At 36.6% G+C, this 16,260-nt stretch overlaps 1 protein-coding gene across 2 annotated transcripts in view; it reads right to left on the bottom strand.

Annotated features, from left to right (window-relative positions):
* Nrx-1 (Neurexin 1) overlaps nucleotides 1-16,260 on the bottom strand; it is a 743,918-nt gene that overhangs the window by 49,606 nt on the left and 678,052 nt on the right. For both annotated transcript variants that reach the window (XM_083118572.1, XM_083118573.1), the window contains one exon: nucleotides 7,984-8,092. In XM_083118572.1, coding sequence (XP_082974698.1) covers nucleotides 7,984-8,092 — 109 coding nt within the window. The remainder of the gene's footprint in view (nucleotides 1-7,983; nucleotides 8,093-16,260) is intronic.

Raw genomic sequence — 16,260 nt, 5'->3', positions numbered from 1 at the left:
CATATACTGACATTAGTTTGTTCCAAATTTCCTTAGACGTATCACACGTGCTGGTAAGTTCCGAATTTGCATCATCCATACTATTCACCAATATCATTTGTGCCATAATGTCCGCCTTCTGGAATGTTTTACACTCTGCTTCGTACTTACGTCGATCTTCGGTAGTACACTCAGCACCAAGTTCCTGTGGAGAAGTACACGTGCCATCCACAACTTTTAGGACATCGTGGTGTCGTAACAGCAGCTCCACTTGTCGTTTCCATCTCGGCCAGTTCTTTGCACCTTCTAGCTTGTCTACTGTTGTCTTGAACTCCATCTTCAGCAGCAAACGAAACACGCTTCTTCCGAAAGTGTAAAACTCTCACCAGTCCGGTTAGGAAGACAAAGGACACTTCCTGTTGTACTCCAAACCACGACGACACTTACTGTTGCACTCCGACAAACTACCAAATTTCACGGTCGCAGTGGGAACGTATCTGGGCCCATAACCTGTTGAACTTCAATGCAGATATTTCCGTAACTTGGTACAAGGAGTAACAACATGTGCTAACAGTTAATTAACACTTTATTAGTGTCTAACGCGACCGACCGCGACGCGATGTACATTGCTACATTCTTGGTACAATACAACCTTCCTTGGAGAGCATTCTCCACAGACTACTTACTACAGAGCAAAAACAAATGATAAGTCAATTTGACCATGTTGGGAAAGTGTGTCTTTTGTACAACGTTCAACAGAAATGAATGACGAAATGGAACGTCTCACGAAGTCCAAGGTTCCAGAACTGCTTCTAATGAGTCGAATCATGTCTACCTTACCTAGTGAATATTTTGAATTCAAAAGTGTGTGGGAATCAGTTCCAGTGGAAGAGCGTACTGTAGACAGGCTAACTGAACGACTTAGGCTAATTGAAATGAGACTTCCCAACAAGAGTAGTGACACAACAGCTTTTGTGGTGAAAAGTGATGATCCGAAGAAACACAAGAAACGTCCAGAAAAAGCGAAAAAGTGTTTTAAATGTCACAAGGTAGGCCATTTTGCCAAACAATGCAAGTTGGTGTTAAATAGATCTTCAACCAGTGAAAGTGGGCGTGTTCCAGAAGGAGGAGCCTTTGTGAGCTTTGAATCGAACTGTCCTGTTTCTGAAGTTTGGATTGCAGATACTGGAAGCACAGCACACATGACTAACCGGAAGGACTACTTTCTACAGTACCAAAAATTCCCAGCACCAAAGGAATTACAGGTGGGAAATAAAGCCATCATATTAGCACATGGCAGTGGTATAGTGAATGTGGAAATGTTGGTCAATGGTAGGTGGGTGAAAAATCATCTTCGTGATGTGTGGTATGTGCCAAATATCAGTAAGAATTTATTTTCTGTGAACTCCACTACAAAAAGAGGTTTTCTATTCTGTGCAGACTCCATGAAGTGTTTACTAAAAAAGAATGGTAAGGTACATGCATGGGGAAGTGTTACTTTAAGTGGTTTGTACCAAATGCACATGCATGCATTACCCCCCAAAAATCCTGCTGAAGTGTGCTTAGTGTCAGCTTCCGATACATTGCAGCTGTGGCATGAAAGGTTGGTACACCAAGGTAAGCAACATGTTCGGAAGTTTCTAGTGCAGCACGGAATTGATGTAAAAACTGATGATCAGTTTTGTGAAGGCTGTGTGGTTGGCAAGCAACATCGTAAAAGTTTTGGACAGCGGGTTACTCGTGCAGAAAATCCAGGTGAAATAATCCATGCTGACGTGTGTGGACCAATGCAAACAAAATCATTGGGTGGTGCACTGTATTTTGTTTGTTTCAAGGATGACTTTTCGAAATTCCGACGTGTGTTTTTTCTGAAACAAAAATCTGAAGTTGCTGCAAGACTAAAACAGTTTTTAGCTGAAGTCAGTGTTGGAGGTCATGTAGTAAAAGAATTGCTCACTGACTGTGGGAAGGAATTTGATAATGCGGAAGTGAAGGCTTTGTTGAAAGAAAAGGGGATCAATTTCAGAACCACCATGCCTTATACACCTGAACAGAATGGAGCTGCAGAACGTGAGAACAGAACATTGGTTGAATCTGGACGCTCAATGTTGCATTCAAAAGGTCTTCCAGTGAAACTTTGGGCTGAAGCAGTGAATACTGCAACGTATGTTCTGAACAGAACTGGACCAACAACTGTAGAGAAGAAGACACCATATGAACTTTGGTATGGAAAAGACTTACCAAGTGTAGATCATTTGAAAGTGTTCGGAACAGAGTGTTTTGTTCATGTACCAAAGCAAAAGCGACAGAAATGGGACAAAAAGAGCATTAAGGGTCTTCTGATTGGTTACTGTGATGAAAAAGATGGTTACCGCATCTGGAATCAGAAAACTGATAAAGTGTTGCTCAGTCGTGATGTTATTTTTTGCACGGAAACAATTTTGCCAGTAAAAGAATCTTTTGAAATTGTTTCACCAGAAAAATCAGTAATGTTTGAATCTACTGTGGAAGAACCTGATAGCCCTGGTAGTGAGTCTGCAAACTACGATGATACAGGAAACAGAAGCATCACAGGAGATGTAACTGGGGGAAGTGAACCACGTTATGAATTGCGAGATCGTCAAAGGGTGCAGAAACCAGTGTGGCAAGATGGTTATGTGTTACAGGTAGATTGCTTAGAACCGAGCTCATATAAAGATGCCATGTCATCAAGAAATGCTGCAGAGTGGAAATTAGCAATGGAAGATGAAATGCAGTCTTTGGCTAAGAACCATACTTGGATACTAGTTGAACCTCCAAGCAATAAGAAAGTTATTGATAATCGGTGGGTTCTAAAAGTAAAGACCAAAGCAGATGGCAGTATCTACAGATTTAAAGCAAGACTGGTAGCAAAGGGTTATCTACAGAAGAGTGGGATTGATTACGATGAAACCTTTAGTCCAGTGGCTCGATTTGATACTGTACGAACTGTGCTGAGTGTTGCAGCTTGTGAAGGGTTGAAGTTAGCTCAATTTGATGTGAAAACAGCTTTTCTTTATGGTGAACTTGATGAGGAAATCTATATGTGTCAACCTGAAGGGTTTGATGACGGGACTGGTCGGGTGTGTAAACTAAAAAGGAGTCTTTATGGACTGAAGCAAGCACCTCGTTGCTGGAATAGACGATTTGTGAATTTCATGTCGAAGCATGGTTTTACATGCAGCAAAGCTGATTCCAGTATGTTCATTCGTAAGAAAAATGGAAAGAAAATGATCGTAGCCATCTATGTGGATGATGGTTTGGTTGCTGGCAATAATATTGAAGATATCAACAGTTTTCTCGGAACTCTAAAAGAAGAATTTGAAATTATGGTTGGGTCATTAGATTGTTTCTTGGGCATACAAATAACACAAAAGGAAGATGGTTCTATTTTTGTATGTCAAGAAAACTACACAAAGAAAATTCTTGAGAAATTTTGCATGAGTGAAGCAAATGCTGTGTCAACACCTGCTGAAAAGGGAAGTGTAAATGCAGGGGAAGAAAACACACAGCAGTTAGTAGACACTAGTGTGCCTTACAGAGAAGCAGTTGGCAGCTTGATATATCTGGCTACAGTCACTAGGCCAGATATCTCCTATGCTGTTGGATTAGTGTCGCAAGCATTGGACAGTCCAAGACTATCTGATTGGCAAGCAGTGAAACGAATTTTCAAGTATCTACGAGGAACCACTGCGTATGGAATATGCTACAATTCAAATCATAATCCTGGGATCCTGGAAGCCTTCAGTGATGCAGATTATGGTGGAGATCCAACAACAAGACGCTCAACAACTGGAGTTCTATGCAAGTATGCAGGTGGAGCGATATCTTGGATGAGCCGGAAGCAGAAGTCTGTTGCTCTATCAACAACAGAGGCTGAATTTGTGGCAGCCAGCGAGGGAGCGAAAGAAGTGATATGGCTAACAAGACTATTGGATGAGATCACTCATCTGACAGGAATGCCCACACTGCTGGTGGACAATGCTAGTGCTATTAAGTTAGTAAAAAATCCTGAATTTCATAAACGCTCAAAACATATTGCGGTGCGTTATTATTTTGTAAGAGAAAAGTTTCAGGAAAAAATGTTAAATGTGGAACACATTGATGCTGAAAGTCAGGTAGCAGACATTCTCACGAAACCATTAGCAAAAGTTAGGTTTGCTAAATTATGTGGCTTAATGGGAGTGGGAAATTAAAAGTAGTGTACTTATTGTTATGTTAAAGTGTAACAATGTTTTTTTTTTGTAAAGGGAAGCTTGTGAAAGTTGTTTTTGAGGGGAAGTGTTGAACGTTGTACAAAAGACACACTTTCCCAACATGGTCAAATTGACTTATCATTTGTTTTTGCTCTGTAGTAAGTAGTCTGTGGAGAATGCTCTCCAAGGAAGGTTGTATTGTACCAAGAATGTAGCAATGTACATCGCGTCGCGGTCGGTCGCGTTAGACACTAATAAAGTGTTAATTAACAGTTAGCATGTGTTGTTACTCCTTGTACCAAGTTACGGAAATATCTGCGTTGAAGTTCAACAGTTAATAACATAAGAAAAGTTCAGTTAATTAGTATTCAAACAGAATAATAAAAAAGTAAAATACTGTGTTAGTTAGAGAAAATGGACCGGGCTAGGTTCTTCATATTTTACCACTTAATCTAAAGAAAAAATGCTTCCAACAGTTTTCAAAATTCCAAAAATTTGAGTTTTATGTGAGAGATCAAACAACATAAACTTTATGAGTAAAATTCCACCCTCCCCCAAAATTTTAAAGCTTCTTTTCTCGAGCGAGGTGAGTATAAGATAACAAGAAAATATACATTCAGTACACTAACTGTATGAGATGTAAAGAGATAATAATAATAAAAAAACAGTTTTGCTGGATATGAAATCATCTGGTGGATTAAATCTACAAATATAATGTTTTTTATTGCATAATCATAACCATGATTACAATAATTACTACTGAAGTTTTATAAACTCCCCTCCTGCAAAAAGTTCTGGTGATGCCCATGTACATGGATAAAACATAATGAAAATCAAAGATGAATAAACGTATGTATTTGCACTAATGCTTCTCTCATTGATTTGTTTTATTTTAATTTGCATTTCTGCCACTTTTGGCTAATTGTGATGATGAGACACGATGGGTTTAATGATGAAATTGATGAAGGGACGCTCATAACCGATGCCCAGGCTGGGATTGAAGCCCACTACCCCTAGTGTTGTAGCATGCTGTGATTACCACTCTGTCATGGAGACTGGCACCCACATAATAAACAGACAATTTTAAAAAGTTGCTGAGGCAATGAAATGTAGCACATTTGTCTACAATCACTGTACAATTTGTAAATTATGTTTATATAACTATTCTATCTATCAACTCCTGCTTTAAAAATCGCTATGTTTAGTGTAAAATCCAGGAAAAGTTTGCAATCCTCATAGCAGATCTAAAAAAATGGATTTTTTATGTCTAGAAAATTCGGAATATTAAATTTTCTTGGTCTTTTCGAGATAATTTCAGTGGTGGTTATAATGGGAAATTTTGTTGCTCCAAGACTTCCTTCAGGACAAATATTCAAGTTAGTGAGAGAGTGGGATTGTGGCTGTACCTGAATTCGAAAATTTTCTGCATGTATCATCATTTGGACACATGCGATTGATGAATCGATTGTGAGAAGACAATTGTATAACTTTCTAATGCAATACTATAGTAAAATCTTAACTATGTATGCACAAAGTTCTATACTTGAGAGCAAAGAAAGCACCCATCCTCTACTGTTCCCTTTACAGATGGCTCTGTATGCTGAAGAGTGGACAGTACAAAAGAAGGGGAATTTTAATTTGAGCAAACATTGCACATTAAACACTCTCCTCCCATCCACTCCTGCTGGGCATGTGGAGGCAGTTACAACATGTCCCCACCTCCACTGCAGACATGTAATCAGAGTTCAAATTTTGAGTGCTGGTGTCATAGTGTGTGAACTTACATTGTATGTTCCACATGCAAAATCCTCCTAATTTGAGGCTAAGTGTCCAGATATTTCACTCATTTAAAACAATTGTCTGTTGCTCTTTAAAAACAATGGAATTACACATTCACACATCACTTCGCTTAAAGTTGTGAATAGTCAGGCTGAAGGTACTTCAGTAGTGGAGAGCCTAATATATTGATTAAATTTATCCATATTACCTTATTTGATATGCTGTACAATATTTAGCAATACTAATGTGTAAATATAATCACTTATTAAATATTATGATATTCCCAATTTAGAAATATAGATTTTTAAAATGGTGTTACACAGCATGCTCTTTATGAAAATTCAGGATATGCTTCTATTTCTGTGTGACAAAATTGTAATTAGCCAGAAAGATAAATCATTTTTCTTATCTTAGTCTGGAAATTATACGATATTCTTACAGTGGATTAAGACAAATATATTTCTTATTTTTGATGTTTATTGATATCTATTACCATCATAATCTGAGTTATTAGTGTTTAACTTATAGCATCTTTGTAAAGAGTAAAAATGCAATTAAGGCTTAATAGTAGACTGTATATAACTCTTTGATGTCACTAACATATATTTCAGACTTTGTCAGAAAAGACACAATTTGTTGATAAATTTTTGGTATGATACATTAATATTTTTTTTATAAAATCAAATATGCCAATATTTGTTCTTGTTTTGTGCTCCGTCATAAGTCATAAATTCTTATTTTATCATAAATTAATTTTAGGTTCCTCAAAATTTACCTTATTTCGGAAAATCAAATAATATAAAACCACGATGATAATATTTTCCAAAATAACATCACAATGAACATAAACAATAATTCTTATAGTAATCCTTTAGCATTAAAATGTAAAAACACTGTGCCCCAACATGGTTATATGGCACAGCAGGTCTAGGAAGATAGATCACATTTGTCTTGCAGCCAAGAGAGCAAACAACTTGTCAGGGGATCCAAGAAAAGGTCAATAAGGTGACAGTCAGGTAATAGTTATTTAATTTTATTTGAGATTATTTCAGATTTTTATGAATGAAACCCCCACATTACAATGACATGGCTCTAAGAGAAAAAGACAGATTCTTTTTTAAATATCATACTCACATACATCAATGTTAGCTAAAATTGTTCAAGCAATGAGCTCATTTGCTAGTGGGCTCAATATCCGAGCACAGAAATAATTAAAATGTAATGATTCTATCCCATTGGTTATTAATCTTAGGCTCTATCCTGTAACAGCTTATTAGAAAATGAACATAAGGAAGGCAATGAAATTAAATTGAGAATGTATATGTTGCATGGGAGAGGGGGCAAGAAACAACAGTTCCTTCAGGACCTGGGATTTACATATGTCAGTCCAGAAACTTGGTAAACTATTATAGGCAGCTATATGATCATGGAAGAGTAAGAAGTTGATAAATAACATTTTCCCAGGCCCAAGCATGTCTCTTGGTGTGCATTAGTACATCATGATGTGTGCCTCTAGAATATTTTTTTTAGTACAAAAGAGAACAAGAGATGAGGAGTATACCACAGCTGAGAAATGTCATATATTTAACACTGACAATATATTACAAAATAATTCTTATTTTTATCTTGGTGACATTCTCACCATAATATGGTACTAGCCCTCAAATTTCAAAAGTTACCATTACTACTATTCACTCAATGGTAAAGACATGGTCAGAAATTTAAAAACAATATTAGTATAGTGTTACAAACTACTAATTTAGTCCTCACCGGTTTATTGCTTGCTATTGCAAAACTCCTTGGAGGTTTTAAAAGCAGCTAAATACTGAAACAAGAAAAGATAAAGCATCCATGCAAATTCTGCATACAAATCATCACATAATACATACTGTACATATAGTAAAATAGACACATTCATACCACATAAAGAATTAAATAACTATGCATCTCAGTCAAAACACACAAGCACACAATTACATGCAGATAATTGTGGTTCAAGACGTGCTATCACCTAGAATGGGTGAATCATCGTCCACTTGTAACCTCAGTGTGCTTCCTCGTCGTGAGTACTTCACAGTATGCCATTGATTGTCATTCAGACCTTGACCAGCTGTCATATTCTGTGAAAATAAATTCAAGAAGGGAACTTATTAATTGTAACATAAAATATGAAATAATGGCTTAATATAAATGTTAAAGGTCTTTGAGTTAATTTTAATGTTGGGCGATACTATTTGAACTAACACCACTGCTGATGCCAATATCTTAGCGACTGACAGCGATAGTTAAATAATGTAAAAAAAAATAATATATTCTATCAGTCTAACATGGTTTTTTCATGAAAACATTCATATATACCATGTAAGATGAAATCCACTACAGCCAAACAATATTGTCCTGGAATTTTAAAATAACAGTTTGCATAATTTCCATGAAATTTAGACTCTGCAAATTACATTTTCACAGACAATAGAACACCCAGACTCCACAAAAGTATGAATGATTAAATTCGAAGTGGTGTCAATACATTTCTAGTCAATTTACTTTTAATGCTTTAATCACAAACAATATTAATGTTGTGTTGATAATATTGATGTTTGCAAGCAGTTAAGTTCAAATCCATAACTGTTTTCAAATTTTACAAAGAAAAATGATTACATTCAATGAAAATAATTGTCAATGCCTTCAATATTTTACGTACTTCAGGCTATCATTTTCATTCACTGAGTACAGACAATTTCCTTTAGTAATACATTTGGTAAGCTACAATGTCCTTCAGCTACAGTTATAGAAAAATACACAGAAAAAGAAAAGGGACACAAATTTGTAATCATCACCTCCCAGGGTAATATGATAGGTGTCCCATTTTAGGATTTGAGTTTTGGTTCAACACATGCATATTAGACAAATTTGACCAAAAACCCTAGTAATTTGTGTGATGATATATATTACCCATTTTAACAGGGCTTTATCACCGCTCTTACAGATTCTAATTTCAAATGTCTTGCATTCATAAATCCGTTTTGCAAGGAACAAGTCTCTTAAGGAATGACATGACAACAAAACACATTATACACCAGGTGTGGCTTACAGAGCAGATGACCCTGGTGACTGTCATGGGTAGATTTTTGAGGAGGGGACAGGGTGACAAGTAGGAGGAACCAAAAATCCACCTCATTCACCTCACCTGGGTAAAAATTTTAACTTGAGCTGCCCCAGTTATGTACCCATGCTGAATCCATTTCTCTCTTACTTCTAATGACTTACTATACATACTGTACATGATGAAGTGTGCCTTTCCAAATGCATTTAATATGTAAATTCTATTATTTGTGTTTCTTTATATCACAAACACTAAATACATTTGAAGTTTCCCTTACCTGAATCCTTTCTCCGAGTCTAATAGACAAGGCAACTCTTCCACCATATAAGGTTAATTCTAGGCGATCAGGCGATTGCTCTGTACTTGTGGTCAAAAGAAGGCCAGTGGGTCTGTTTGTGCGAAACCTTAAAGTAACATCCTCAGTTTCTGTCCTTGAGTCTTCTGGCATAGCAATCAACATATGTTGAGACCCATTGAAGCTTAAAGTTGTGGCATCTGAAGAAAAGGAGAATTTGTCACACACTGGCCATCATCAGTTTAAGTATACAAACAATAACAAACAGTTTTGCGACAAGGTTAATCAATGTTATATGTATATTCTCTATGCCTCATCGTATTATTACATATGTTAATCCATTAGTATATATATATATATATATATATATATATATATATGAAGATAATTTGTACACATGTACATGTGTGTACGTGTTTACACATTCCCCCTTATGCGTGCGCGCACACACACACACACACACACACACACATACATACATATGAAGTTGCTTCTAATTATCATCATTGAACACATGCAGTTGTCATGCCCTGATACAACTGCTGTAAGCAGTTTTTATTACAAGAATAAGAGGGCATTTTCCAAATGCAAATATAATGTTGGACAGAGTTCTAACCTTTCCCACAAGTAGGGCCTGAGAATCCAGTACCAGTGCAGTCACATATAAACCTATTCCAGCCCTCAGAGCAAATGCCTCCATTCATGCATGGTTGGGAATCACATTGTGGCGGCTGTGTATGGCAAGATGGACGGATTGAACCTGCAAAAGAAAAATAAATATTACGGCATTAATAGGAATTTTTACCGATCAAAATTTATATAATCTTTACTTAGAATCAGTTGTACAGTAGGATGCACAAGTATTGCTTGGCAAATTGTCCATGGCTAGTTTCATTAATTTTTCTCCTACGTGCTTTTAAGGAATAGGTTTTTACGTATGTTGGTGAACAGGTTGCTACTTGTTTGGCGTTTTGTTTTAAATCTTGAAGCTCTCAGTGGATGAAATAAGGTGCATAAGCATAATGCTGGACAGTTTGCTTGGTAATAATTATGCATCTCACTGTACGTTCTAACTTGTATTTTAGCTTGAAATATTTTTTTAAAAAAACTTTAAAAGTTATGAATCATTGATAACTAAAATTAATAAAATATGTAAATTATATTCTACAAACAATGTGCCGCTTCTTCAAACAATATTTCGGCATCCTTTTAAAACTTACGAATTATTATAACTAATTTCTTACCTGAATCTTGTTCCCTTGCATATTTTGCTATATCAACAGCATTGCCATTGATTACAACATCCCTCATGCACCCAACGTATCCATAGTGTAGCATGCCTGACCACAACACAGGAGGAATGGCGACTGCAGAATTTGGAGGACCCAGTCCCCCAATATAAAGTGCTCCTTCCAGATCCAGCTGGTTAGAATCACCTAAGAAATAAAATTTGAATTAGCTTTCCTGTCTGCAGCAAACAAGGCCATCCTTATCGCTATTTCATTACTGTTTTGAGATTTTTGGTAAAATTGTGAAGGCTTAAAGATTTTGAGACTTTAAATACAATAATACTGAAATATTATATAACAAGGTATAATAGGAAAAAAGTTGAATGTTATGTTTGAAAAATAGGAATTGTGAATTGGTCTCATACAAACTGAGATAAGTTAAATATAAAATCAGATTCCTGAAACCGCGTGAAGCTAACATGAAACAAAATAGCATATGAGAGATACAGTATATACGGGTAGCTGCATACATTGTACATACGTACATATGCATAGAAATTTCTGCGAAAAATCCACGCTCGATCAGGACTCGATACCGGATCTCTGGCATACCGTGCTATTGCTCTACCAAATCAGCTACCGAGTCAGCCCTAGTTTTAGCTGATTTTTCGCTTTCGTTGTGTTTTCTGCGTGAAATTGTCTCTGTCGGTGCTACTGCAATGAGCTCTGTTGCCTTTGAAACACTGATATTGATGTTGCTTAGAAGCTCCCAGAGTGGCGCTGTATGTTATCTTATCTAATTTCTACGGATCTCATGTGTGTGTCAAATTATAACATTTTAAAATTTCTATGAAGCACATTTCTTATGTGTACCAAATAATAAGATGCGGCTAGAGTCTAGTTTACGTCCTTCTTGCGCACTCCTTCTTGCCCGTTTACAAAACCGTGCTAGCAGACAGCCGGCGCTCCGGCATCCGTAGGGTAAGTAAGTTTTTCTTTTTACACTTTCTGTCACTAACCATTCACGGGGACGAGGTATGCCTACGAGGTTAGGTTAGGTTCCATTAGCACTCATTTCACCTCTAAATATGTGCTTCATCATCGAAAAATGTCCTCAGTACTTTCAAGCACGCATATCCGGACAACATAGGTTTTTCTCGATTTTCTCCTCCAGGAAATTTTCCTCGCCTTGGGATTTACTTTATTGAATTTCTTATAAAATAACCTTTCCAACGATATATGACACGTATTCCTTAGGAAAAGGACGTAAACTAGACTCTTACCTAAGATGCATATGCATGTTTGTATGTGCGTCAAATTAGAACCATACTTGATCGTATAAAGAAGAAACCCGTTTCCTGGTACTATTTCCTTAAGGAAAAACAAATATGATTCACGCAAGAAAATACACATACAATGATTCAACTTCGAAGGTTAAGGAATCCAAGATTATATGGATTAATGGTTACACGAGGATTATGAAAAAAATTGTTTATCTAAAGAATTTCAGAGCACTGGATGTAAAAATAATTAAATCAAGAAGACTTAGGTGGGCAGGCCATGTGGCACGAATGGGAGAGGAAAGAGGAGTTTACAGGATTCTTGTTGGGAAACCTGATGGTAAGAGACCTGTAGGAAGGCCAAGACGAAGATGGAGGGACAACGTTGAGATGGTCCTAAGGGAAATCGGTAGGGATGGAAAAGAGTATATAGATCTTGCTCAAGATAGGGAAAGATGGAAGTCCTGTGTTGCTGCAGCCATGAACCTTCGGGTTTAAGAAGGCTAGAGAGTTAGTTAGTTAGATGTAAAAATTTCCAAGGGTGGAATAAAGGTAAAAAATATGTGGTTTCTGTTCGATCTGAAGACATTATGACAGAAGGCAAGTGAATTTGCTTTAAAGATAATAGTAAAATTTGTCCTTTGTGAGAATTCACTAATATTTAAACAATGTGAGGTTCAAGAATTGAAGAAATCTGCAAGGATGTAAAATATAACCTCTGCTTCAACACCAATACAATTTCTTGCCCTAAAAACGTAAGATATAAGTGGAAATAGCAATGGTAGATTTGCCTAATGTTATCTTCACCACTGTACTCTAAACTGCTACAAATATTTCAGCTCGATGGTTTCAAATTGACAGCAGTTCACATGAGAACGACAATCTTGTCTGGCTTCCATGCTCTCTCCCTCTCTCTGTCTAAACAAAAAATTACATTTTGAAGCTTTTTGTGTGTAAAATTACAGCATAAACACGCGCGAGGACACAGACGTACGTATAAGTTGAGTCTGTGTTTTTGTAACAAAATTTGAACGTATCAAAGCCTTGTTCAGTATGTGTTAAAACACCCATTTAACAACATAATGCTTTGTATGTATTATTGACTCTATCTTCAAAATAAGACCATTTGCATCATCCTGGTTACGTTCATGACATATACGCATTTGATAATACCTTGTTTTACAAATTACGCTGTTTAGAAATCACTAAACATCGGACAAATTTGATTTTACCCAGAATCCTTGCAGTGTGTTGCATAAATAAAAAATAGGATCCGTACTTACTCTACAAAACCTAACAAATTCAAGAGATCAAACGTCATCTGCCTGATTTGACGTACCTTCGCTTTCAACCCCTTAAGTATAGGCAACCCAATTTTCACCACGGTTGAACGGGTTGCATACCTGGCAGGCAGTGTCGATAAAATGGTGTCCTTATCACAATGGCTTTCCCTGAAATGTCCGCAAATCTGATAACATGTACTTAGAATTCCTCAAAAATATTCAATAGAATATCCATATGAAGGCACAATTTGTAACAGGAAACAGATTAACGGCACCATGACACCATTACATATATTTCCACAGCAATGAAGATAATTTGTTTTCAGAATATCAACGTAGTTCTTTGGAAGGCGAGACATTTCCGAGAAAAGCCGTTGCTGACGAAGAGTGACTGCTTGTCTTTTGTAAATGGAACACAGCTCCTTTCACCGCCATTTTAATTAAATAAGTGATACAAACTTACAAACTCAACGAAGTAGTTTCTTCTGTTCACCTTTACTTAGCTGCAACGCTTGCCCTTCATAACAATAATAGCTTTGGACTTCGATATCGACGATCTCAGGTTCGAATCCTGGTGTGCGTAAGGTGTCAAGTTTCTCAAAGTTTCTTTTTGGTCCACCTCATACACAGACAGGCTAATCGGGACCAGTTCCAAGTTTAAAGAGGGATTCGAACCACTGTGTGCCTTCAACGGAATCGAACCTGGGACTCTTTCATGAAAATTTGACAATGTTACCACTACGCTACTGGAGAGGCTGCTTTCTCACTCATCACCACTTTCATCTAATCATTGATCGTCTTATCGTCACGATTATGTCTAAAGAAAATAAGAAATGCAAACACACAACAACATTAGAGTTTTAGAGGAAGCTAATCTCGAGTACGCACAAATGCAGTTATCATATCTAATAAAAATCAGAAAGTTTCTACTTTTAGTATTCTAGTTTTCGGAATTTAATTATATATTGACTTTGATATGCATTGATTGTATTTCTTACTCAGAGATATGCAGAATTTGTGAGAGAAATCAAACCCATTTGTTATTTCGACGTCGAGATTTTTATTGTAGAGGACAACGTTATTTAAAAATCGAGAATGCCCCCGTGGCGCTGTAGTCGCAGGGATCACAGGCACGAGAGAAGGGAAGCGAGAAGAGGAAACAAATGATTGTGCACTTTATTTCGCGAGTTTTCCGGGGACATTATTATTTTGGTTAAGCTGTAGGTATTATTGTGGGGCGAAATCCATCACACTTTGTCCTTAATTAATTAATAAGCCTGAAATCTTATAAATTACTTTCAGTTCAGACGAGTAATTGATTGTTCTACAGAAGTGTAGCAACTGCGACAATAAACTAGCGACACCACTGGTTAACAGACACATGAAGAACTATGCCAGGGATCAGTGCATAATTTGTGCACGTTTCTATAAGGGATTTCTAATTTCTTATAGGAGCGTACACAAATTCCTGAAAAACTTAAATATGCTGACCAAGGCAGTAATTTATTTTATAAAAACATAAACTAAATCGTAACGTTTCAACCTTCTAGCAAGGTCTTCATCAGACTCTGTATCAAGTACAAGAGTCTTGTACTTGATACAGAGTCTGATGATGACCTTGCTAGAAGGTTGAAACGTTACGATTTAGTTTATGTTTTTATAAAATAAATTACTGCCTTGGTCAGCATATTTAAGTTTTTCATAATCATGGAAACAAGGCTTAATGGTGTTACAAATTCCTGTACAGCGTGTATAAATTATAAACTAAATATTGGCACTGGGCTTGGTCCGTTTCAAGCAAGTGGCCATGGTGGCGAGATATTGATATAAGAAAATCTAATGCTTCTAATTTCTTACAAATGAATGCACAAATCCCAAGTTAGCGTGCACAAATTTTGCACTAAATAGTGGGATTGGTTTTGGTTGGACGATGTGGTTACACTTGCATGACGTTGGTATATTATCCTGCCAAACTCTGTGACCACAAATCCACAACGTGTACAAATTAGCACATATTTTGCACTGGTTTCCGAACACTTCTTTTTTATTTTATTTATGAGTACTGCCAACTTCACATGATTGGTATACCGTAAACAGAGTAAATACACGGGCGAGACACACACACATATTCACAGAAATAGGTTTGCTATCATGGTCAAGACTGGATTCAATGTTCGTTGAAACGTATCAAGTCTGTTTTAAATCAATTTTGAATTACACGGCACTGAAACTGTGAAAGCGCTTAGGGTTAAAGAGGAGGCAAGGACTGACCTGGAGTTATGAAGTTGGCCGCCGTTCCATCCACGGTTACTCTTCCCACTCTTCCGCTGCGGTTCAGCGCTATTTCATGCCAGAAGCCATCGTCCACTCGCCGGGTCGTGCCCTTCACCTTGACACCACCCGATCCGAGGTCCAGGTGAAGGTACACGTGGCCGTCCAGGAGCTCGAATGCAAAGAAATCGCCCTGGAATGAAGGGATTTCAACTCAGATACAGACATGTCAATACAAAAACCAGTAAATATACCGTGAAAGGTAATAAAAGAAACACAATTTAGAAATGCACTTTATAGAAATTCTCTCCTATTGTTTTTATTCCAATTTGTTTCTGAAAAATGTTTGAGTGTGCATACGAAATAAGTTATACTGTACTAAAATTATTTGTATAAATCCATTTTTGTATAAAAGTGTGTTATATTGTAATAAAAGTTTTTAAAAATTAACATAAATACATAGTTTTATAACTGCGATAAACTTATATTCATAACAAAAACCCGTTGAACAAAATTAACTTTATATACAGATATAATGTTTTGAAATTTGTAGTGCACATTAGATTCGAGTAAGTATTAATATGAAATTAACTAAAATGCTTAATATCAGCACACAACACTGGTATTTAAATATTCTTATTTCAATATGAAAGTCATCCTCTATTATATTTTTTTCCAAAACGTCCTTAACCTCTGATGAAAGTTGCTAGAAATACTTGTTAATTGAGAGATTGCTGATAGATATTAATTATGCTAAAGAAAGAAAGAGAGAGAGAATGTCTGAAATGTAAGTAGGATAAAATGATGCGATGTTGATTAATTGTATC

Source organism: Lepisma saccharinum, chromosome 3, assembly GCF_977018435.1.
Source record: "Lepisma saccharinum chromosome 3, izLepSacc3.1, whole genome shotgun sequence".
Lineage (NCBI taxonomy): Eukaryota > Metazoa > Arthropoda > Insecta > Zygentoma > Lepismatidae > Lepisma > Lepisma saccharinum.
The sequence above is the reverse complement of the archived record's forward strand: the minus strand, read 5'-3'. Positions and strand labels throughout refer to the sequence as shown.